This window comes from Lissotriton helveticus, chromosome 9 (genome assembly GCF_964261635.1).
Source record: "Lissotriton helveticus chromosome 9, aLisHel1.1, whole genome shotgun sequence".
NCBI classification, from domain to species: Eukaryota; Metazoa; Chordata; class Amphibia; order Caudata; family Salamandridae; genus Lissotriton; species Lissotriton helveticus.
Window position 1 is genome coordinate 1,270,698,541 of NC_136070.1, and position 25,178 is coordinate 1,270,723,718.

General features: G+C 50.0%; 1 protein-coding gene across 1 annotated transcript in view; it reads right to left on the bottom strand.

Moving 5' to 3' along the window:
- LOC144782458 (NUAK family SNF1-like kinase 1) overlaps positions 1–22,940 on the bottom strand; it is a 345,063-nt gene extending 322,123 nt beyond the window's left edge. Inside the window, exon 1 of the mRNA XM_078661835.1 lies at positions 22,653–22,940. Coding sequence (XP_078517961.1) covers positions 22,653–22,778 — 126 coding nt within the window. The 5' untranslated portion in view covers positions 22,779–22,940. The remainder of the gene's footprint in view (positions 1–22,652) is intronic.
- Between the last annotated feature and the right edge of the window lie 2,238 nt (positions 22,941–25,178).

Sequence of the window (25,178 nt, forward strand, 5' to 3'; positions counted from 1 at the left end):
CTGTTCAGGGAGGACATCTTGGACTGGGGCTGTGGCTATCACTGCCCCACTAACCTTACCATGGGTGTTTACCATTTTAGAATGGGTTTCTTGCTCAACTTCAGCCCAGGCTGAGAGCTCTAAATCATTCCCCAGTAGGCAATCTACAGGCAAGTTTGGTGACACTGCCACTCTCTTGTGGCCAGTGACACCTCCCCAGCTGAGATTGACCACTGCCATGGGATGATCTCTCTGTACTCCATCAATATTGGTCACCTGGTATGTGGCACCAGGTAAAAGTTGCCTTGAGGGGACTAGACTCTCAGTCACCATAGTGATGCTAGCCCCTGTATCTCTATAGGCCTCAACTTTTATACCATTGATGAGGGGCTCCTGTCTGTACTTGCCCAAAGTGTTGGGACAAGTTGTGAAGTTGGCAAACCCCATGCCAGTCTCACAGACAAGAGTATCTAAGTCAGGGGACCTGGTTAGGCCAGAGTCCCCAGGAACTCCCAAAGTAAATGCACCCAAATTCTTGGGGGCACTCCCACCACCTGGGGGATTACTACTAGTAGTAACAGGGGGTTTGGGACTGTTACTTGGGGGTATGTTTTCCTTATTGTTATTCTTTGGGCAACTGCTGTCAGTTTTTAAATGACCCACCTGTTTACAGGGATAACAATAAGGTTTCTTCTGGTTATTGGAAGGATTCTGGGACCCACCCCCCTCAGAGGATTTTTGGGGCCCTGATGTGGTTTGATCTGGATATTTATTCCCACCCTTCTCTTGAGGCTTGGTTGATTCCTTTTTCTGGTCACCACCTTGGTTCTTGGGCCTAATCCTGGTTCTGACCCATTTGTCTGCCCTCTTACCCAATTCTTGTGGAGAGGTCAGATCAGAGTCTACCAGGTGCTGGTGTAATAACTGGTTCTGACAATTATTTAAGGCTTGCTCTCTCATAATAAGATTATACAATCCTGTGTAATCTGTAACCTTGCTACCCAGCAACCAGCCCTCCAAAGCCTTAGTGGCACAATCCACAAAGTCAGACCAGTCCTGAGACTGAGTTTTCTGGGTGTCTCTGAACAGCAACCTGTACTGCTCAGTGGTTAAACCAAACCCATCAACCAGTGTATTCTTCAGGACCTGGTAATTGTTAGCATCCTCTACTCTTGTAGTGAGGAGCTTATCTCTACCTTTACCATCAAAGGAGAGCCACAGTATAGCTGCCCACTGACTCTGGGGAATGCACTGCACAGTGCAGGCCCTCTCCAGAGCAGCCATCCATTTCTGGATATCATCCCCTTGCTTAAAGGGGGGCACTATCTTAGTCAGGTGTTTAGTATCTAAACCCTTCTCTCTATCTCTTGGGAGATTGCTGCCACCAGTGGGAGCTAGCCCACTCATCTGCTGCTCTCTAGCAAAGGCAAGCTTCTCTTTGGCCAGGGCAAGTTCTTCCCTTTCAATCCTCAGTTCAGCTTGTCTCATCCTAGCTTCATGCTCCATTCTCTGAGGGGAAGTAAATCTCCTCTGTGGAGGATTCCTTCTCCTCTGGGAAGAGGCATTAGAGTGCAGAGATCTATTGGAGTCCCTAGAAAGAGATCTATCTCTCCTAACTCCAAGGTTAGGCCCACTTCGGGTTAGTACTGGGGGTCCCCCAGATCCTAGCCCAAGTAAGTCTAAGTTGGCCCTGGTTAGCCTTCTGACTACCTCAAGACCTTTGTCTACCTCATCCCCAGAGAGTTCCTCTTGATCCTCCTCCTCAACTGCAGTAGCAGTGTTGGGGAGGTCTGGATCCCCAGAGGTTCCCTCTAAGGCTGGCATATTCTCATGTAACTGAGAAATCTTTCTGGCATCATATGTCTCTAAGAGACCTATCAGAAAGGGAATGGTGGGGTTAGACCCCTGCTTCAGTTTCCTGGAGACACAGATCTGTCTCATCTCCTGGAAACTGAGAGCTGCATATCTTGAAGTGACCTGTGGAGGGTCAACACTGACCAGGGGAGTCTCAGTAGATTCTCCCTGGGTAGACATGCTTTTCTAGTGAGGTGTAAGTGGTGCACTTACCTACACTATGTGTTTGCCTACTGATCCCTTGCTAGAGTTGTAGTTTAGGGTGTGCTAGGCCCTAGGAGCTACAACAGCTGGTTCAGTAGAACTCAGAGTATTCTAAGCTAAGTTATATGTACCTCTAGTACTTATGTGATCTTTCACAAGATATTCTTAGGGCATGTGTGGTAAAACAACAGCAAGCTCAAATCCCAACCGCTGCTCACCAATGTGAGAAGTTGGCCTGATGTGCAGTGCTCACTATTCTAGTGATCACTATATATCAGTCCAAACAACCCTTATTGATGATTGGTTGTAAGTCAACCTTATAGACCAGCTATCCTAGTAGCATGGATACGAGCAGTCTATGGCTAAGACTCTAGAGGGCGTGTTAAGCCAGCTGTTTTACCATCACATTACCCCTTGAACACCCAGTGAAAGGACACCACACAAGTGTTATGAAAATAAACAATGTATTTATTAGAATCACAACAACCCTGTACTCTTTATGAGGACAGGGTGCTAGGCACACAACAAAACTCTTACGAAAATACTTAAGTTAGCACGGTATACACAAATGCCCGAGGGGCACGAAAAACCATATACTCTAAAAGTGGAATGCGAATTACTAGCAGGTAAGTAACAGTACTAATAGGCTTTGGAATCGCTAGGACTGGACTAGGGAATCGTTAGATTACTACTAGGAGTCCCAGGGGACTCGGGTGCAGAGTGTGCACTCTCACGCGGGATGCGGGACAAAGTCTATGGGAGCTAGAATTCACAAAGTTAGTGTTCACGGGCGAACCCGACCTGGTAGGGAGAAAACGACAGTGGATCCTGACCCTTGGATAGTGAGGCTATGCTGGGACACCGAAGTGCCGAAGTTACCTAGCCCAGGGGCTGCAGCTGCATAGGTCTCAAAAGACGTCGGGAATCCTCGTTGCCGGACCAGGAGCCTGGAAGAAAGGAGTTGCTGGCAGGCGACCAGTGAAGATTGTTCGAGTGATCCAAGCCTGACACCTGAAAGCAGAGGGGACCAAGTTCGTGACTACTAGCCAGTAGTCAGTGGGCACCAGGAGGGCACCGGATGGTAGTCACCTCGACTAGGTGAGTGGGCGACGCTGTGCTCTGCAGATCTCACGGACCAGGAGGCGTTGTCGGCGACCAGGATGGAGGGGCGAGCTGCCCCACGATGGTTGAAGCTGTCGGCGTCGAAGTCACCCAGGATTGGGCAACAAGCCTTGGCTAATTCAAGCCCACGCGGTGGACTCATAATGGCGTCTTGAGTGGACCAGGAGGGTCCGGGGTGCTCCTCTTTTGGAAGGGAGCAAGGGCCAGCCTGGAGCAACCAGACCAGCAGCAGAAATGTCGTCGGGCGTCGTTCAGAAGGCCACAAGCCAGCGGGCTAGTAGCCAAACAACGCGGTGAGCAGCAAAAAGCAGAAGGGCCCCACGCAGATCGTGGAGATGCTGGGAGGCTGCACTTCGGTGCTGGAGCTGCTCAGGGTCGGGGCTTCTCGGACCCCAAAGCACTCACCAGGAAATTACCCGGCGGGCTTGCTGGAAAGAAGTCGTGCAGTCTTGCAGATAGCCGGTCCCTCGAGGTCTCGTCGCACCCACGGTTCTCAGCTGGGCTGTAGAGGTGGGTAGAGGTCAGAGGTGCCAGGGAAGCCGGTTCTCGTCGAGCTGGGCAGTCGGATTCCGGAGGAAGGACGTGCAGCAGACCGCAGTGTTCTTAGATGGTGCCTGCGGATGCAGGGTGACTACTCCTTAGCCACAAGGGAGAAATCTTAGGAAGAAGTCTTGAGTTCCTTTCGTAGAAAGTAGTTTCAGGATTCAAAGATGATCTGATTTGGGAGGGGGCAGTCCCTACCTTTATCTGGGAAAAGGGGGCTGGCACGCGACTAGGTCCTGCCCTATGGGTGGGACCAGGAGGGGGGTGGTTACACCCACTTCCTTGGCGGGCTTTTCCCCAGCACAGGGTCTGGAGTGTCCCTGGAACTGGTTCAAGCCGGCCTATGCACAGTGAGCACCGGGGTGCCACGTGCAGTCACCTTCCTCTGTAGCCCTGCCTACCTACAATACACAAAACCCTGTCTGGGACGGTGCGGGCACCGCCCCTGGCAGGAAACCCTTTGTCCTTATCTCCTGCTCTGGGAGGACTCCCAGCAGCAGGAGGGCAGACTTGTGTCTCGGTGGCAGCATCCATTTTGTGGAGCTGAGGCTCTGTTTGACTTTAACCGGGGTTATAGGTTACAGGCATGTCGTGTCCCTCTAGAAGGGTGGAATGCTAACCCCGTCGCCAGAATTGGCGAGGGGTTAGTATTCCAATTCGTATGACACCTTACTCGACATGTTTTGATAAAGCGATACCAGAGTTGGCATATAACCGCGAGGATTATAATGCACTTAAGAGTATATGGTATGCGATATCATGGAAACGGCTAAGGGATGGATCCCGAAAGCCGCAGACAGGCTCAGCTCATGCCAGAGCACCATCTCACACGATTCCAAGCACTCTGCCTCCAGGATTGTTAAGGCCTGCCATAGGAGTGACTGATAGGAGATCTGTGTGTCCATTTTAGGGTTAGATATAGGTATACTATATCTAAAGCAAAGGGTGAGTACACCACCTTGCCCCAGCTGTCGTGCAGCCAGTTGTGTCAGATTTAGTTAGTCAGCCCAGGGGTGGCATAATACATGCTGCAGCCCCTGGGAGACTTCTGGGTGCACCTCAGCCCTGGGTACAGGGACTTGGAGAGGGCCCAGTGCCAATTGGATATGTACCTAGGGTACATGGAATCCATTTTAACAGAGAGAGCAGTGGGCCTGGGGTCCTGATTAGCAGGGCCCCAGGTCAACTAAGTCAGAAAACCAGCAAAACACCAGGCAAAAAGTTGGGGGCAACCATAGTCAGGGATCTACCTTCCTACAGTAATAGAAAGCAGGAGGTCTGGTATCTCTCTCTCAGGACTCGATATCCCAGTAACCCGCGAGGGTATCTGGAAACACCGGAGCTGGATTTCTCGGCAGGAAAAAAGACAGCGTCTCTCTCAGTGCGTCAAAAGGGAGGGGCGGCGCCTGTGGGCTCTCGCATCAGCTGGGCTCTCGGGCAAGTAGATAGCCGCTCGGCTCCAAAACCACTGTGTGTTTGCTTAAGGCAACGTTGGTATATTTATACCTGAAAGGTGCCGGGTTTGACGTAAGGTTGGACATAAGACATCAATAAAAATGTCACTAAGAACTGGCCGTTCTTACAGTGCTCACAGGAGTTCTAGGACTAATCAAAACAAAAGCATGGGGGATTTCCCAGGTTGCTGGAGGTTTGGTTTGTTTAGAGAGCTCGTTGTGCTTTCTAGGAGTCCGGGGAAGTAGCCTTGCTTAATGTGGACTGCATGGGATACGACTTAATATGGATATGATTCTTATGCCTTTGTAAGGATATTATTTATTATAACCGTACAAGGGCATAAAATAGAAATATTGAATTAGGGTCCTAGATAGAAACACAATAAACCAAGCTGGACGAGTGCTGCGAGGTGGCAGTTTTGGCTGTAGCATAGGAAAGGTGGCATCTCATTCTTGAGAACCTGGCATGCAGAACTGAAGAGGCACAAACGGCGCTCAAGGCTCTGCACAACGTCCGCTCGGAGTTGGCTGTGTCTCCGGAAGGGTGTTTGTTGGGAAGTAGTCGTCTAGTCATTCCCAGGTTACTGCAACAGCGAGTGGTGGATTTAGCTCACGTCGCTCACCAAGGAGAAGTGAAAACCAAATCACGTCTGCGCAGCAAGGTATGGTTTCCTGATTTGGACAATATCGTAGAGCGGACTGTCCGCTCATGCTCCGTCTGTCAAGCTGTTGGTCCAGCTGAACCGCCTGCACCGATTGTGATGGAAGACATACCTCCCCACCTCTGGCTCAGGGCGAGTGCTGATTTTGGCAGCCTACCTGATGGCAGACACATGCTTGTCGTCACTGATGATTTTTCCAAATATCCCGAAGTGGCGGTACTAGACTCAACCATGGCAAGCAACACCATACTTCAGATGGAAAAGATAATGGCCACTTATGGGCTCATCAGGGAGCTGCGCACAGACAATGGACCACCATTCTCTAGCCACAAATTCACTGAATACCTGCAGTACTGAGGTGTTTGACACCAGAAAATCATACCCCGGTGGCCCCAGGCCAATGGGGAAGCAGAACGTTCATGCGCACTCTGAACAAAGTCCTGAGAATAGCTGTCGCCCGAGAACAAAACATGGAATGCGCCTTGTACACTTTTCTGAAAGAGTACAGACTAACACCTCACTCTACGACCATAGTCAGCCCTGGGTCGCTGTGCAACTAATGGGTACTGGAAGATGTTTTCCCTCATGTGACACCATCCTCTGACTTACGTGATCAAGTTGCTGAATGACTGCGGAAGCGGCGTGCCAAGAATGATCACATGTCCAAACGGCGACATGCCAAGAGTCGATCGTTGATAGCAGATGACATGGTGGTGGTGAAAAATCGACATCCATGAGGAAAGTTCTCACTTCCATTCGAGCTTGACCCCTGGGTCGTCCAGGCAGTAAAAGGGACAATGGTCACCGCGCAGAAAGGCAGTGAGACAATCACAAGAAACATTTTGCACTTCAAGAAGTATCAAAGTCCTGTGCCTCCGAGTGTGGTGACGTCAGATGCCGATGGTGGCGAGTCTACCTGCGAATCCCACACCGAGAACGACCGGCCACAAGCTGGCCTAGAGGGATCTCTACCCAGTGCGCCCTGTGACATCTATCCGGGGACACCCAGAGCTGAAGTCTGCCTAGATGGGGATGAACGTCGAGGAGGACGCAGATATCATCTCCGGGCCAATCCTTCGGTGTCGTCTCGACTGAGAGCTTTTGTCATGGACTAAGTGTTATTTTCTCTCTCTCTCTCTCTTTCTTTTCTTAGCCCAGTCAGTCGTTTTTTTTTTTTTTTTAAAACCTTTATTGAACAATGAGAGCTCACAAATACGGGCCTACAACCCCACGGGCTGGCCACAACAGAATGGTCAAAAAACCGCAGCACACGAGAAGAAGATCTGCACAGGATATGACATCAGGAGCACCGGTGAAGCAATAAAAGCCATCGAGCGTTCAGCAAGAACAGGATAATAAAGGTTAATTTTCTAATACGGGGAGGGGAACAAAGGAATAACGGGCCGTATATGAGACCACAAGGGAGGGACCGCGGCAAGCCGCCATTTTATAATCACAGCGTAAGAAAATGAAGCCATATAATCAAAGCAAGCAAAGGACAAAAACAGAATCAGACCATCAAGTAGCGTCAGTGGCATCAGTCAACCGCGCCCACTCACCACCGCCCCCACCCGAACAGAGAAGACGTGGTCAAAAAGCCCCATCACTAAAACATACAATATGCACCCCAACGGAAAAAAGGGACCTCCATAAAGGAGGAAGGGGAAGAGGGAGAAAGGAACGACAAAAGGGACACCCGCCAGATCATGCACCCCCAGGGGAAAAACAGGACAAAAAACCGGCGTGCAATGTAACAGAAACACGATACCAAAATAAGCAGCGAACCACAATCAGTCACACACCGGAAGAAAAACAGAAAACCCCCGGGGGAGATACGAGGTGACAGAGTCCCGAAAAAGTGAATACACAAGAGCCATAGAACAAAAAAAGGAAAATAAGGGGGGAAAAAGACCCCCCGACACAGACAGATCCCCCCCACCCTCCCCTAAGCCCACCCTGCACCCCTGCAGAAGGCTACGGCCTACCCCCCGCAGCGTGCCTGTCGCCCTAATTAGAACCCGAAATATAGTGGAGCCAGAAAAGTCGGAATTAAAAGACCAAAAAGGGGGAAGGAAGGGAAAGAAGGAAGGGATTAAAGACATACATACACACACACGGGGGAGGGCCGGAGACAGGAGTAAACGCACCCATCCACCCGCCTGGGTTAAAGGTCCAAGTCCTCGGGAAGCCATAGAGTGTCAGGCCAAAGTCCAGGAGAACGAACCAGTTACACAGAACCATATCAGGACACAAAGATCATCCAAACCATGCATGAACTACCGCATAGAAAAGTCAGTGTTTATCAGCCCTGTCCCTTTTTATCCAGAGCAGAAAAGGTCCGATCCGACGAGGACCCAGCCACAAAGAACAGAAGGCAGACAGCAGGAAAGTCCAACGGCAGTCCAAAAAAGTCACAAGAAGTAAAGCACGGAAGATCCAGGAAAGTCTCAGAATGTAGCAAACGATGCAGGCACAGTTCCGAGGATATATCCAAAGAAACCGACCCATCCGGGCCAGCACAGGAGACATCACCGGGCAGTGGTGATTGAGAGGGACCAGGAGAATCATGAAGGTCCGGCAAAACAAAATCCAGCTCCCGGGCCAGGGGCAGAGGAGGCAGCACAGAAGGAGAAGGTGCCATCAGGTTGCGCACCTCCGGGGCTGCAGCCGGGGCCGAGTCCGCCAGGAGAGTTCCAGCCACACCCCGCGACATCAATACTTCCTCCGGCCGTGGGGGCCCGGGAGGCCCGCAGTGAGGAACCATCTCCAAAGCCATGAGAGGCGTGGCCACCGAGAGCCGCCAGGAGAATAGGAAGTTTAAGATCCCCTTAAGTGCAGGAAAACCTTTACAGTATCCAACACCCGGGCCTTGCGGCGGGCCCCCAGCGCTCGTCCAGGCACGGCCCAAACAAATGGGGTCGGCCGCCATCTTGATAGCCCGAACAGGCCGCGCGGCCAACAACCTCCGCCGGGGCGGCAGTCAAGCAAATGAAGTCCCGCCGACAGGCAGTAGAACACCCCGGCCAGGAAGGGGGGCCACCAGAAGAAGGGGATTCGCCGGCCCCCCAAATTCGCCGGTCCCGTTCTCCGAGTCCGGGCGGCAAAAACAAAATGGCCGGACCGGGGAACAAAGGGGGAGCAAGCCGGACATACGAGGAACCCCCACAATGAAAGGCAGCGCCACCATCCAAGGCCGCCGCCACACAGGAGTCTTCCAGCCAGGAACCTCCGGCTCACACGAACAGCGGTCCTCCGATCACCTCCAGCGCGCCCCGAAGGGCAAGCCCGCAGGCTGCATCCGGCCCAGGAGCCGGGAAGAAGAACCAGGCCAGTCCGATCTCGAGTCCCCGGAATGATCGGGGGGCACTGCACCGGATCCACGGCAGTCAGGACAACCGGAACAAGTGGTAAGTGCCTGCAGTGCGTCGTAATAGCACCACACAGCAAGGGGGCCTTCCCGGGGCAGGATAAATGCAGGATAAATGTGAAAAACACAGGCGGGCGAACGGAGCCGAGCTAAAGCGCGGCCATCCCGGTCGCGAGCTAGGCTCCTCGTCCAGTCAGTCGTTTTTGACGTTGCTGTTTTTCTTTTGCATATTCATGACAAAGGAGGATTGTTAGGTTGTGTGGGCAACCCCATGTTGCTGTTTCACGGAGGGGGTCCCAAACTGTAACCCTGTGTGTGCCGTGTACTGTCCTACTTTGGTGGCCCAAATCTGGCCTAATTGGGCTCACGCTCTTGCGCGGGGGTAGGACGTGCAGGAGCAAGGAGGACACACCGACATCAGTGTCTTGGTCGGAAGTGACGTGCACGAGCGCGCGTCCTTCTTTTATTTCACGCCGCAGGCCACGACTGGCCTGCGGATGTAGGGGTGCGTGGGCGTGCGTAAGCTAGACCGCTTACAGTCATTACATCCCTATCAAACTATACAATTTTTTTTTAAACAGATGAGAAACAAAATCAGTCTTATAACATTTTAAATGCCTGGGTACTTGTGTGTCCCTTGTTGACAGATTCAGGGCCTCAGCAGGCAGGCATAGTCTTTCAATTTCTGGCTCGGTTGTGGATTGGGCCTCAGATTATATCTTCGGGCATTGCCCCTGCCACCTTCAATATTCTGATGAGTGTCCCGGGTTACAGCCGCCGGGGTTTGGGACAATACAGTGGATTCATGCTCCTCCGCTTGACATTCTGGGGGGTTGGTGTTGCCTTCACCAGAAGTCGCCGCCCCGTTTGGCCGTCTATCCTCTTCTGCTGTTTCCGATCGTGGTCTAGACTTAGGCTGGAGGGCCTTGAACCACGAGGTGTTTCGTGATACTTCCTCTTCTCCTTTTTGGGCCATGACCATGGTGCCTTTTGTTGATGTCACTGTCCACGGGCCCGGTTCATATCGGGTTTGGAACTTCCCCCCGGGACGTCTGTTGCGGATGATTACTCGGGTGCCCGGGCTTAAGCTCCTTGGATTGCCTCTTCTGTGCGTGCTGATACGCTGGTTCCCTTGTCGTCTCTGTGCCTGGGTTTCTTCTGCGTCGGGCGGGGGTGGTGTCCAGCCCGGGGCAGTAGGGAGGAGGTCTCTCCGTGGTCCTTGGAACATCAGGGTCCATGGGCTTATTTGTGTTGCGCAGTGGGGAGTGCCCCGATACTCCCGTAAGAATTCGTGCAGTCTTTGTTCGGGATCGGCTTGTTCCACCAAGGCGATTCGGAACACTTTATGAAGAGTCCGCATAAACCTCTCCACGTCTCCGTTTGCCTGGGGCCACTGAGGGGTGATACGGCGGTGTTGAATTCCTCTTGTCCTGAGGAACGTGGTAAACTCAGCCCCTTGGAAAGGCGGCCCATTGTCACTCCGGATCTCCGATGGGTAACCAAACATGGAGAAGATCTTTTCCAACGCCGGTCCTACATGTGCAAACGCTAACTTTGGTCCAGGGGGATGTACAGGCGTCTTCCGTAATTATTGGCACGGGTCTCTCCGGGTCACTCGTCAATTGGCAAGCCATGCAGTTTTTCAAGTATTCTTCCACCCTGATTTCCAGATCCGGAAACCATACTTTCTCCGTCATGCGCGCCTTCATTTTTGTCGTGCCTTGATGCCCTCCATGGGCGAGTTGTACCGCCCGGTGTCTCAGGCTTTGGGGTATGACCAGCCATGATCCCCTTAACAGCACTCCATCGTCCGTGGCGCTCAACTCGTGCCGTATTCGCCAAAATTTCATGAGTGATTCTTTGTCTTCTGCGGCCCAGGATGTGGGTGGGCGTAGGTATTCAGCCCATGATCCGTCTTGGACTGCCTGAAGTGATCTCCGGTAAACATTGTCGGTGGCTGCTGCTTCCTTTATGTCTTCCATTGTCATACTGTTCGGGCATGAGGTGAGGGCCACCCACTGAGCGTACTCCTCACAGTCGTCATCCGCTGGTTCAGGTTCTTGTTGTGAGGGATGGCGTGACAAGTAGTCCGCAGGATTTTTAGCCCCTGGGCAGTAGGTGACTTCCATCTCATACGATTGTAGTTGGATCACCCATCGTTCAATGCGAGGTGGCGGGTGAGGGGCAGTACCCTTGAAGAGGGACACTAGCGGTTGGTGGTCAGTAACCATTACAAACGGGTGGCCTTGTAGGTATAAGTGAAAATGGCTGCAGGCCCACTTAATAGCGAGAGCCTCCCTCTCGATTTGGGCATACCTGGTCTCAGTCGGGGTTAAAGCCTTGCTGGCAAAAGCTAATGCCGTCCACTGGCCGGGTTCATGTTCTTGGGTCAGGACAGCGCCGAGACCCACCGGGCTGGCATCCACGATCACCTCCGTACGTTTCGTAGGGTTGAAGTAGGAGAGTGTGGCCTTCTCCAGGAGCGCATCCTTGATCCCCTGGAATGCTTCGTCTTCTCTCAAGCCCCACTGCCATGGGGTATCTGTTTTGGTCAGCGCTCGTAGCGGCTCACTCCGGGTGGCCAGGCCCGGTATGAAACGGCCACAGTAAGTGGCCATACCGAGGAAACTTCTCACTTCTGTCGGGGACTTCGGCGCTAGAGCGTCTTTGATGGCCTTAGACTTCCTCGGATCAATCTGGATGCCTTCCTGGTTAAAGACATAACCAAAGAATTCTATTGAGGGCGGGAAGAACTGACATTTCTCTTTGTGGAGTGTTGCTCCGTGTGTACTCAGTCTCTTTAGGACATCCCTCAGGTGCTTGTGGTGCTCTGATGCGGTGGCGAAGTGTATCAGGATGTCATCGCTGACATTTATGACCCCTGGCAGTCCCGAGAGGAGTTCTCGGATGGTGTTCTGGAACAACTCCGCCGCCGATGAGATGCCGAAGTTCAGCCGTTTGTAGCGTCGGAGCCCCAGGTGGGTGCTAAAGGTGGTAATAAAGCGACTTTCCTCCGCTAGGGGCAACTGATGGTATCCGGCGTTTAGGTCTATCTTCGAGAACCACTTCGACCCATTTACATCAGCGACGATGTCATCCATGGTAGGGGTCAGATGTCTCTCCCTCCGGATCGCGGTGTTTGGTAGCCGCATGTCGATACACAAACGGATTGCGCCTGGTTGCTTGGGCTTCTCTACAATGACCATGGGCGACACCCATGGCGTGGGTCCCGTGACCTTCTCGATGACGCCCAGGGTTTCTAGTTTTTCTAGTTCCTTCTCCACCAGTGGGCGTAGGTGAAAGGGTATCCGCCGGTGGCGCAATGCGGTGGGAGTGACCGATCTATCGATATGCAGCTTGAAGGGCTCACATTTGATGCAGCCCAGGCCTTTGAATAGTTCGGGGAAACGTGCCAAAAGTTCATCTATTTGATGCGCCCTTATGCGATTTGCAAAGGCTATAAGTTTCAAGTCTTCTACTGTGTTACTGCTTATCAAGGTGTCGGCCTCCCGGTTAATGATGTGGATCGTTGCCATTACCCGTGACTCGTCGGCCTGGATTGGTATTGTGATTTTCCCCTTGAGGGGCAGTGGGGTGTCCGCCCCGTAGGCAAAGATTCTTGTCTTGGATGGCATTACATCAGGCCGTGGGCGTAGTTTAGTGAACTGTTGCAGGCCCATCACATTGACGGTGGCGCCAGTATCAATTATGGCCTTGACCTAATTTCCCGCCATCTGCACGATGCACGTGGGCTGTGGCCGTCGTCGTTGTTTAAGCTCTTGTGCGAACGAGACGATGTATGCCTCTTCATCCTCTGACTCCGAGTCGTCGTACACTGTGGGTAGGTTTTTCTCTGCTCTCGCTGGCGGTGTGTCGGTCAGTGACAGTTGGCGGACGGCCTTTGTGGGCATCCGTGACTTCCTGAATGTCTTTGACGTATTTCTTTTGCGGCACACCGATGCAAAATGGTTTGGTATTCCACAGTTTGCGCATGTCTTCCCTTGAGCCGGGCAGTCCTTGGCCGCGTGGGGCTCATGCCCACAGTATCCACATCGTGCTCGAGGTGTATCCCTCCGATATTCCTTTTGTGGTGGTCCACGTGGTTGGAACCGTACTGCATCCGCCCGTTCTACTTTGATGGTCTCTGTCTTGACTTGTGGTTTGTGTAGTGCCTGTTCCATGGCGGTGGCTCTGACGCTTGAGAGCTCGTGAGATCTGGCGAGAATTAAGATATCTTCCAGCGATATGCCCGGTTTGCGCAGGATCGCCCCTCTCAGCGTCTTGTCTCGACATCCTTGAATGATCTGCCTTCTAATGGCTTTTGGTTGATCTTCATCGGTGGAGCTAGCCAGCTCCCTGACACGGGTATGGAATTGGTCCATCGTCTCACCTTTCCTCTGACGTGCTTGTCCTAATTTGAAGACCTCGAAGTCTACATTCAGTTGGGGATCAAAATGGCCGTTCAGAGCAGTGACCGTTGCGTCATAATCATCCGTTGGCCCTGTGTTGGGCAGGTGCTTGAATAGTCTAAATATTTCATCGCCCGCGTAGTGTTTCACTGCTTTGTCCGTCTCTCTTGTCACCACAAAATAGTTTTCCAATCTTTCAAGCCATATCTTCCATCTTGGGGAGGCTGTAGATGGGTCTACCGCTTCACTGAACGGTGATAGCACCCCTGTGGCGGCGTGTTGGAATGGGATGGTGATGGTCGGCGCAGGCGTGTCTTCGTCCCCCATGGCGATGGGACGTCTGGGTGGTGTCTGGGGGTCCCTCCTGACTATTTCCCCTCCCGCGCTGGTTCTGCGATGCCACGTAGCAGTTGTGTGGCTCACCTCAGTTCCGTCGCGACATCAGCAGGCCTCAGGGACGCCTCGTGGTAGTTGCGTTGCAGGTCGTGCACCTTCCCGGGTGACGTCAGTCACTGGCGGCGTGGGGCGTTGCGAGCCGGCCTGGAGGTTTCCCCACCTCTGGAGAGTGGTAGAGGGCACTCAAAGGCGTAGTGGGCACACCCCCAGTGAATTCCACAGTTCACCCTTAATGCGTGGGCCTTTTCAAGGCGTTTTTCCAAGCCTCACGCGGAATGCGTGAGCAAAAATAGGTCGTCGCGCCGATCCGCGACTCACGCGAGATGCGTGAGAAACGGCAAGGTGTCGCAGAAGTCGAGCCGGCTTCGCGCACTTTGGTGCCGCTGACCCCGCTCCGCTCCAGCTGCTTCATGGGTGTTGCTGTGGCCCCGGTGTGAGGGCAAAAGCAGGCATGCAGGTCCCAGAGTGCCAGGGCGATGCCAGTTGGCAGACACGCGGTAGGCACCGCGGACGGAGCAGGACGCTCCGAAAGTGCACAGGTGTGCGGGCGAGGGTTGGGCCCCCTCCGCTCGTCGCCAATGTACTGTCCTACTTTGGTGGCCCAAATCTGGCCTAATTGGGCTCACGCTCTTGCGCGGGGGTAGGACGTGCAGGAGCAAGGAGGACACACCGACATCAGTGTCTGGGTCGGAAGTGACGTGCACGAGCGCGCGTCCTTCTTTTATTTCACGCCGAAGGCCACGCCTGGCCTGCGGATGTAGGGGTGCGTGGGCGTGCCAGTTGGCAGACACGCGGTAGGCACCGCGGACGGAGCAGGACGCTCCGAAAGTGCACAGGTGTGCGGGCGAGGGTTGGGCCCCCTCCGCTCGTCGCCAATGTACTGTCCTACTTTGGTGGCCCAAATCTGGCCTAATTGGGCTCACGCTCTTGCGCGGGGGTAGGACGTGCAGGAGCAAGGAGGACACACCGACATCAGTGTCTGGGTCGGAAGTGACGTGCACGAGCGCGCGTCCTTCTTTTATTTCACGCCGAAGGCCACGCCTGGCCTGCGGATGTAGGGGTGCGTGGGCGTGCGTAAGCTAGACCGCTTAGAGTCATTACATGCCGCACCGGAAGGGGAGAGAGAATAAAACTGGTCTGCACCTTAAGATCCGGGTCAGAGACCAAGACAGCAACCAGCGTGTGAGTGTGATCATTTATCCACTTCTTTACTGCCCTCGCACACTGGTCCTGCAATTACGGGGAAAGAACCCCTACCACTCACCGTACAACCAAACATTCCTAACAACCTGTTTGGTACAGTTGGGTCCCTCATTGCCCTTCTATTTCGTGTGCTTTGCAGGAGTTTCAGGATCTTCTTTTCACTTTTTTACTCAAATGGGTATCATTTCTTATATTTACATGTTTTCCTCGTTTTCATTACTTGATTGCACTCGCGAGAAAGTGTCACTCAAAGTCGTTGAAAGCCACCCATAATTCCACTGAAATTATGAAAATGCCACACATGAGCAATCTGAAACCTTGGCCGTTTATGCACATCTACATATCAGTAAACTGTATTTTCCCGTTGTAGTAGGCTAAACATAGTAGTTCTTGCTGCTCAGCCAGAGTGGTATGAGTGGAATGTTGGTGCGCGTGTGAATGGAGTGTTGGAATGCTAGGTATGAATGTGAGGATCAGTTAGAGTCGGGCTGAGCAGCAAGTGGGCTGCTCCTGGTGGGGTCCTCCCTTGATACTTACCATCCCACCACACACAACACTTCTAACCTAGCACAGCACCAGGCAGCTGCTACACACTCTGCATTCAGTGACACACCTACCACCCCAGACCTCTCAGCTCCCACCCATAACACCTCTCTCCCAGTTCAGCACCAGGTAACAATCACTCACGCCTCAAACACAGACACAGTTCCTTCCAACTCTCACAACACTCGCACCCCCACCCCTCCTTCCGGACCTCGGACCTCCACACATACCATTAACACGCCTCTCTCCCAGAACATCACAGCCAACATTTCGCACCAAAATGACACGCACAAAGACAAATCCCACCCTCTATCCCCCCATACTCAGCCCCACCCCCCTCTAACTAACTACGCAGAACACACCTCTTCTCTTATTCTAACTCCCCCCCTCACAACAGGACCATCCCCAATACCATTTCCCCACCCACTCTCAGCCCCCATTATCCTTCCTGCATCCCCAGCTCCACTAACATACACCCATCCTCCACTTTGATCTCTCCGCCTACCAACAACGCCCACACTCACGACCACACTCATACCACCAACCTCCTACCCACCTCATCCACACCCAACACGCCCATACACTCTCCCCCTCCTAATACCATCTTGTACACTAACATAACGGAGTCCTGCACCAACATCAGCCCACTACACCGCCTGCCCGACAACTCCTTGGTCAGTCAGCCACCCTCGACCTCCACCCCCACCTCCATCTCTCACCCCACATTGGACTTGATTAGGGCCACCCTCATCCAGATCAAAGGAGACATACACAGCATCAAAGATCTACTCTCCACACACCCCATACACCCCCCACTCACCTCCACCTCCACCCCAAAGATGTCCCCTACCCTACCGGCTGACACTCTCACTCAGCACTCCACACACCGGACCTCAATGCCTGTTCATAATCGCTACAACCGCCCCGTCGCCCCTGCAACCCTTCACCCACCTCCACCTCCCCTCCCAACGAGTCCCCCACCTCTTCGGGTAACTCTCTCACTCGACACTCCTCACACTGGACTTCAATCCCTGCCAGCAATCGCAACAACCGCCCTCGTCGCCCCTGCAACGCTCTTTCGGACCTTGACACACTCACTCTCCTACGTGAGTATGACCCAACCCCCCAAAATAACACATCCACCACACATCTCTCCATTCCTACGATACACTCAAATGCCCTTAGACCCCCCTCACTAAACAGCAGAACCTCCAAACCCAATAACCTTAGAAAAGTCCCTCTCTCTCTTGAACCCTCTCTTGAACCCTCTACCGCCCCCAACACACCCGGTCTCAAATGCACTCTCCTTAACTGCAGATCGGCCTCGAAACATTCCGCCGCCATCGCTGATCTCCTCTTATCGCTGGACCTTGACCTAATCATTCTGACTGAAACATGGCTAACTGAAGCCTCATCACCTATAATGGACATTCTGGTTCCACCTAATTACCACATAATTAGACTTGACAGGCCAGGCAAAATAGGTGGTGGAATCGCATGCATCCACAGGAACAACCTCTCCGTTCTGAAAGGCAAATCCACCCCTATAACATCCCCAACATTCTTTGAATACATTTGCCTAGACATTATCAGTGGGGACAAACCGATATGCTCTCTACACTGCATTTACCACCCACCCAGAGACAACCTTACCTTTTCTCAACAAATCATGGATATGATCTCAACCAACTCCGGACGGCAGCTCACCCAAATATACCTTGGCGACTTCAACCTCCACTGGAACGATCACAATGACGCGGTGGTAAATAGTCTTAAAAGTTTCCTCAATGCCCTTGACCTCACCCAAATATGCAACAGCCTGACCCAAGAGAAAGGCCCCACCCTCGACCTTATCATCTCCAAAGAGGACTCTATCCAACTAGAGTCTATCCAACCTTGTGACTGGTCAGATCACCATATTGTCACATTCTTCATCAATGTGAAAGGTAAATCCAACCCGGCTCAATCCGCCAAGCCCAAAGTCTGGAAAAGAGACCTGAAAAATCTCAACCCAAGCTCTCTGTCTCCTAACAGCTGCAATCTCCTACTACCACCGCCCGGCGTTGAGGACGTTCAATCATTGACTGACCACTACCTCAATGCTATGTCCACAATAATAAATGAGGCGGCACCTATGCAGTTAAAAAGAGTCTCAACTAAAATGTCCAACCCATGGTATGACGGAAGTCTCAATGAGGACAGACGAGACATGCGAATGGCAGAAGGAGATCAGCTCCCTCTGCACTGCACCTAAAAACTCTGAAGAAAAAGAGAAACGCCTACTTCAGGAAAATAAAACGCTCAAAACTAGACTTCTTCAGCCTCCAGCTTGACCAAGCAAAAAAACGTCCGAGAAAACTGTTTGAGCTAATCAAAACACAATCCAAGGAACAACCCCAACCACTCAGCACTGTGCGCGAAGCTCCTTCCTGTGAAGACTTCTCCGCTTTCTTTATCCAAAAAACTGACAACATAAAGAGCGATCTCCTCGCGGACGCAAGCCTCTATTCCAAACCTCACTGCATAGCACCCATTGAACCAAAAAACAATGCTACATGGTCATCCTTTGGCACATACTCTGAAGAGGAAATTGGCAAACTGCTCAGCACCTTGAAACCATCCAATCACCTAACAGATCCCCTTCCTGCTAACGCTGTAAAAGACTTTGCCCCTTTGCTTCTCCCACTCTGGACTAGAATTATCAACGGCTCACTTCAACAAGGAACCATACCCGACTCCCTCAAAGTTGGACAAGTCACACCCTTACTAAAGAAACCTACAGCAGACCCCTCTGATCTGAACAATTATCGTCCCATCACTAATATCCCCACTCTCGCCAAACTGCTTGAAAAATGCGTACAACTACAATTGACTAAACACATTGAACAATTTGATCTCCTCAATCCTCATCAATCAGGTTTCCGAGCAGGACACAGTACAGAAACTGCTATGACTCACATAATTGACGACGCACTTCAAATGCTAGACCAAAACAACACCTGCCTCCTCATCCTTCTTAATCTCTCTTCAGCATTCGACACCGTTAAACATGAGAACTTACTCGAACTATTAAGCACTAGAATGGGATTATCTGGAACTGTTCTCAAGTGGTTCACTTCCTTTCTTCACAACAGATCGCAGAAGTTCAAGAGCAACAATTTGATGTCATCGCCAATACCGGTAACGCTGGGCGTCCCCCAAGGATCCTCACTATCCCCAACTTTGTTCAACTTAGTGATGGAACCTCTCACCACCTTGCTACAAGCATCCAACTTACACTTTCACATGTACGCCGATGACACCCAACTATATCTCAAATTACAATCCCCCAAAGACATTCTGCTCCTGAACTCAACGATCAGAAGCACCCAATCCTGGCTGGCCGATAACCATCTCAAACTCAATGCTCTGAAAACAGAGTTCCTTCTGATATCACCTCCAGCGAAGATCTCCACCACTCAAAGTTGGCTTAAACACCTTACTGCACTCAATGTCCAACCCACCATCGTGGATTCAGCAAAATCTCTAGGCATAACCCTCGACACCAATCTCAACATGCAGCAACACATCAACAATCTTTCGTTGAGCCAGGGAGTGGTCCCGTCGGCCTGGAAGCAGGCGATGGTGATTCCGCTGCTTAAGAAACCAGGCCTGGACCCGAAGGCCCCTGTCAGCTATAGGCCTATTTCTTTGCTGCCGGCTCTCACGAAGATTCTGGAAAAGCACGTTCAGGTGGTGCTTTCCAACTTTCTTGAGACCAATGAGAACCTGCATGCCACCCAGTCGGGCTTTCGTCCCCATCTCAGCACAGAGACTGCGCTCCTTGAGGTTTCAGAGACTGTTAAAGGTGTTCTGGACTCGGGGGCAAAGCCATGCTGGTGATGTTGGACTTGTCGGCGGCTTTCGACACCGTCCCCCATGACGGCCTTCTCGTGAGACTCTATGAGATAGGTTTGCGGGGGACGGTGTTCGGCTGGTTTTCCTCCTTTCTAGCTGGCCGCCGGCAAACGGTCTGGGCCTCGCCAGATTCCGCCGCAATGCCGCCTTTGGGAGTCGGGGTCCCTCAGGGCTCGATTCTGAGCCCGACCCTATTTAATATCTTTATGACTCCTTTGGCGGCGTTGGCGGAGTCATTTGGGGCCCAGATCGTATGCTACGCGGACGACACCCAGCTCCTTTTCTCATGTAAGAGAGGAGGAGATTTTGACGGGGAGAGTATCCGGGATTGCCTTGGGGCTGTTTTCCATTGGTTCCAACTGAACAGCCTCAAGTGCAATTCCGAGAAATCTGAAGTACTCTTCTTTGGGTGTGATACCGAGCCAAACTGGCAGGCCTGGTGGCCCATCGACATGTTTCCTCCGTCTTGTTCTTCCAAAATGGCTAAGAACTTGGGGCTCAAGTAGGACAATGGGCTTACCTTAAAATCCCAGATTCTCGAGGTGTCGGGCACCTGTTTTGGCCTCCTCAGGATGCTGCGGAGGTTCCTTCCCCTGTTGTCTGAGGAGCACAGGAAGCTGACGGTACAGGCTCTTATTGGGTCCAGGTTAGATTATTCTAACATCCTCTACTTGGGCCTGCCAGAGTATCTGCTGCAGCGGCTCCAAGTGGTGCAGAACGCTGCCGCAAGAGCCATTTTTGGCTTAAATAGACGGGCTAGTGCAACGGGTCTGTTGAAGACCTTGCACTGGCTTCCAGTCCGGAAACGGATTGCCTTTAAGGCTCTGACCCTGGCTTATAAGGCCCTCCATGCGGTGGGAGCAAAGTATCTCCAAAGGAGACTGACTTTCTATCATCCGACTCGCTCTTTGAGGTCGGAGTCCCTGTTCCTGGCGGTTGTCCCGCGAGTGAAGAGAGCCCGCTTGGGTGGCCGCTCTTTTGGTTTACTTGCACCGCAGTTGTGGAACTCCCTGCCGCTCTCTTTGCGGGGAGCAACCAGCTTACTTGCCTTCAGAAATGGCCTTAAAATGTGGCTGTTTACTCAGTAGACCTTACTCTGTATGCCTTTCTGGTTTTCTTTGCTTTTTCCCCTTCTTTTAATCGTGTTATGTTATTATGATGCAGCTCTCCTTTACTAAAAGCGCCGGGATACTCTTTTTGAGTCGCCGTGCGCTATACAAAAGATTAAATAACATAACATAACATAACATAACATAACATAACATAACAAGGCTACTAAGGGAGCGAATTTCCAAATCAATACCCTGAGGAAACTTAAAGCATTCCTCCCAGCCAATGACTTCCAAACCGCAGTACAAGCACTAGTCATCCCTCGAATAGAATATGGCAGCGTCGCCCTCTGCGGACTCCCGCTAACTACTACCGCACCTCTAAGAGCTTCTCTAAACGCTGCAGCAAGGCTCATAACTGGGTCAAAAAAGCACTCTCATATTACCCCTGACTTGAAATCCCTGAACTGGCTGCCTTTTGAAGCCAGAATACATCTGAAAATCGCCTGCATGACACACAAGGCGATACACCTGAACTCTCCTGGCTACCTCACTCAGAAGTTGACAATTTCTGGCGGCGCTAGAAAAACTAGAGGCACAAACAATCTTCTGCTGAAACCTCGTAGATTCCGGAAGGAAAAAACATATAAACGCTCCTTCTCAGGAATGGCACCCAGAATCTGGAACTCATTCCCCCCGAAACTAGGCTCATCTCGTCCACTACACTGTTTAAGAAAGAAGTAAAAGCTATCCTCATGGCAAAATACACCTGAACTGTTAAGTAGGTCACCTTAAGAAAAGGCACCGATCTGTATTATTTTTCTGACCCCGTTGCACATTTGCATTATTTGTATTAGTGATTCACTGATTTACATGTTTGGCTGTGCCCTCATTTATTTGTATTGTATGCTCCCCTGACTTAATTGTTTTGACTATGTTCCCTCATGTACCCTTTCTGTGTAAAGCGCTCTGATATCTGCAAAGATCTTGTCCGCGCTATATAAAACTTTCAAAATAAAAAAATAAAAAAATAAAAAAAATCTGATGAATAAAGCATCCTACTAATGCTACACCTCGTCTTCCTATTCATCATTTCATCTTATTACATTTGGCGACGTTACTGAAGAACCTGCCGGTGCTGCCTTATGGAAACTGAAATCTACAATGGACTAAGGTAAAGCACCTTTCTTTAAGCAGTAGCCTGCATATTTAAGAGCCTGACACCAGGGACCCCACCAGTGACAAACATCTGTCGCCCGCTGTAGTGTGTCAGGACGTGAGGCTTTCTATGCGAACTTTATTTGCCAGCTGGTTCCTGCCTGTTAAGTTACTATTCCTACTAGCCGATATCCTATCTGACACCTGTATCTACATGACATCAGTACCAAGATAGATAGCATTCTGCGGGCATCTCGCCGCATGTCACAACTGTTGGTGAATGAAAACTGATCCAATTACAAGTTCGGATGACAGGGAGCTGATCGAGAGCCTCGTAACCGAGCTGAAGGGCAATTTATCGGTGGTGTGATTTCTTTCACTTTACAAACGTGTGCGAATGGATACTTGCTGCCACCTAATGGATAAATATTTAACTTTTACATGACGTGCAACATCATTCAGTGCTGCGCGAATTTCGCTGCAGTGCTGAAGGGTCATAAATCATATTGGCTCATGACGGAAATGTTCCGTCATCAGCACCGGAGCACCGACGCTGATGACGGAACCGTTCCGTCATGAGCATGGAAGGGGTTAAATGTATTCAACAATTGAGCTGGAAGAGAATCGTTTTGCGACAACTCATTTCTTACGTAAAATTGGGCTCTTCATTTCCGTGTTACCGGGCGAGACATTTGTGACACATTATTTTTAATGGCATATATCGGCAATTATTTGTATTCTTGGGTGCATACAGACTGTGGTGACAGTTCAACTGACTTTCTGCTGTTTAAAGGAGAGCGCGCGCAGCTTACCTGATCTTGCTGTAACGTTCTTTCCACCGTCACCGCATTTACACAAGAATCTCTGGAGCGATCGTCTGCTTTGAGCCATGCGGGGCGGCGTCGCTGTACGTAACGCCATTTTGTTTTGCACATCATCTCAATTGCACCTCAAGTACAAGTCATCATTGCCGATCTCGTGTCACTTTCATCAAAGTTTGATTAAAAGACTTCACTCCGTCCTTTTATCGGCACTCTTGTGAAATCTTCACTGCTTGGAAAATTGATGCTGGCAAGATTCTTTGAATTACAACCTACTTGACGCTGGTACTTTAGTGACATGGATATCCGGAAAACAATATTGTCATGTTCATGTCTCCATGTTTTTGTGAAATATACATAAGCTTCGTCAAAGTACTTTCTAAATTAATGAAATAGAAGTCACCTGTGTTACTCATTTGGTATTGGCAGAGATCGGATTATTTTTTAACAGCTTTGCCTTTCAAATGTATTTTATGTAATTCACATAAAGAAGGCATGACTTGTTTAGGCTAATGTCCATTGAAAATTTAAATTAGTGACTTGCATTTATACTTGCAAATGTTTAATGGTAATTCATGTTAGTATAACATGGAGTTTTTAAAACAGAAATTTTTGCAGTTTTTATTTTTATCTGTTTAGTGCATTGGGTAAATATTTTACATGCTATTACATACTTACCTGGTGAAATTGCTCATGTTGCAACCACATAGCGAAATCTTCATTTATTTGTTTAGGTTCCCGTTCCTGGGGGTTCTAGGCATTATTTGGTTCATTTAGGATAAATATATTTTTTTTGTGTTGGAGCCGGTCTCTTCACATTCTGGTAATCTACAGTGTGGGTAGTGCACACCCTATACACTGATTCTACCCTTCTTGGTTTATTTTATGCCTAGCATTAACATCTTAGTCTTACTTTGTTTAGCTATATGGATGGTGGTTTGCTCGTAGTTGAATTTCACAATGAATAGCGTTATAATGGATTTGACGCAGTGACCTCATTTTTAATAAGTTAAGAGGCCTGTGTATCCATACTTTTTGAGAAATGCACAATGGTATGTAGTCCATCTTTATTTTTAAATTACAAATTGGTTAATGCACAATGGGCTGCGTTTTGGTTTTAAGTACAAAAGATTTAATGGACAATAGGACGATTTCACATTCTTTAATTGGTCATGTGCAATATAAAATGTATACTAGTTTTATTGCACATAGGGCAGTGTACCCACATTTGTTTTTAGAAATGTGCAATAGGCTGAGTACCCATCATTTTGGACAGTGTACCCACATTTGTTTTTAGAAATGTGCAATAGGCTGAGTACCCATCATTTTGGACAGTGTACCCATATTTGTTTTAAGAGATGCACAATGGGCTGAGTACCCATCATTTTGGACAGTGTACCCATATTTGTTTTAAGAGATGCACAATGGGCTGAGTACCCATCATTTTGGACAGTGTACCCATATTTGTTTTAAGAGATGCACAATAGGCTGAGTACCCATCATTTTGGACAGTGTACCCATATTTGTTTTAAGAGATGCACAATGGGCTGAGTACCCATCTGAAGTTTTAATGGGAAAGTACCCATCTTTAGTGTAATGTGCTTGGGACACTACAACCTTCATATTTGGGAACTCTATTCACTCAATTCTTTTTCAGGTTATGACTGAAATAGGCTTCGGCCATGGGTCTTCCATCGGCAAGTGGATTTCTCATCTATTGATGTGTATGGTTCATAGTTTTTTTTAAGGAAAAAAATAACTTGTTTAGTTATGGGGGTTGTTTTATGACGATGTTCACATTTGCGTGGACAGATATAAACTTTGTGATATACACTGGGTTATGCAGATATCACTTGTTAGATTTCTACTTTCTAATTTACTTTACTGGATATTTTATTCACGGTGTAGAATCTACAGCTTCTGTAATTTTGTGGCAGGGTGTGTTTCCATTTTTATTGATTCTAATTCTTGATTCCACATCTGTTTCTGTCACGTTGGACTTATTTTAGAGTTCAACAGGGTGCAATTTTCCCCTTTCTTAATTTATATTTTACAGTCTTTCCTTATATCATTACGAATTGCTTCTTCTGTCCTGCTATTTTTCTAACTTTTGCTTTTCTTTCCTTCATTTGCTCTGTTAATGGGGATGAGACATGCTATGAGACATGCTATGTATTTTATTTTATGAATTATTACTTGTCTTTTTCCTTCTTATGCAATGATAACATTTTTTTTTTCCTTGGTTGATTCATATTATTGTACTTGCATAATTCTTTTGTTTCTGTTCAAAAGGGGGAAGGTGATGTAGTAGGCTAAACATAGTAGTTCTTGCTGCTCAGCCAGAGTGGTATGAGTGGAATGTTGGTGCACGTGTGAATGGAGTGTTGGAATGCTTGTGTATGAATGTGAGGATCAGTTAGAGTCGGGCTGAGCAGCAAGTGGGCTGCTCCTGGTGGGGTCCTCCCTTGATACTTACCATCTGATGAATAAAGCATCCTACTAATGCTACACCTCGTC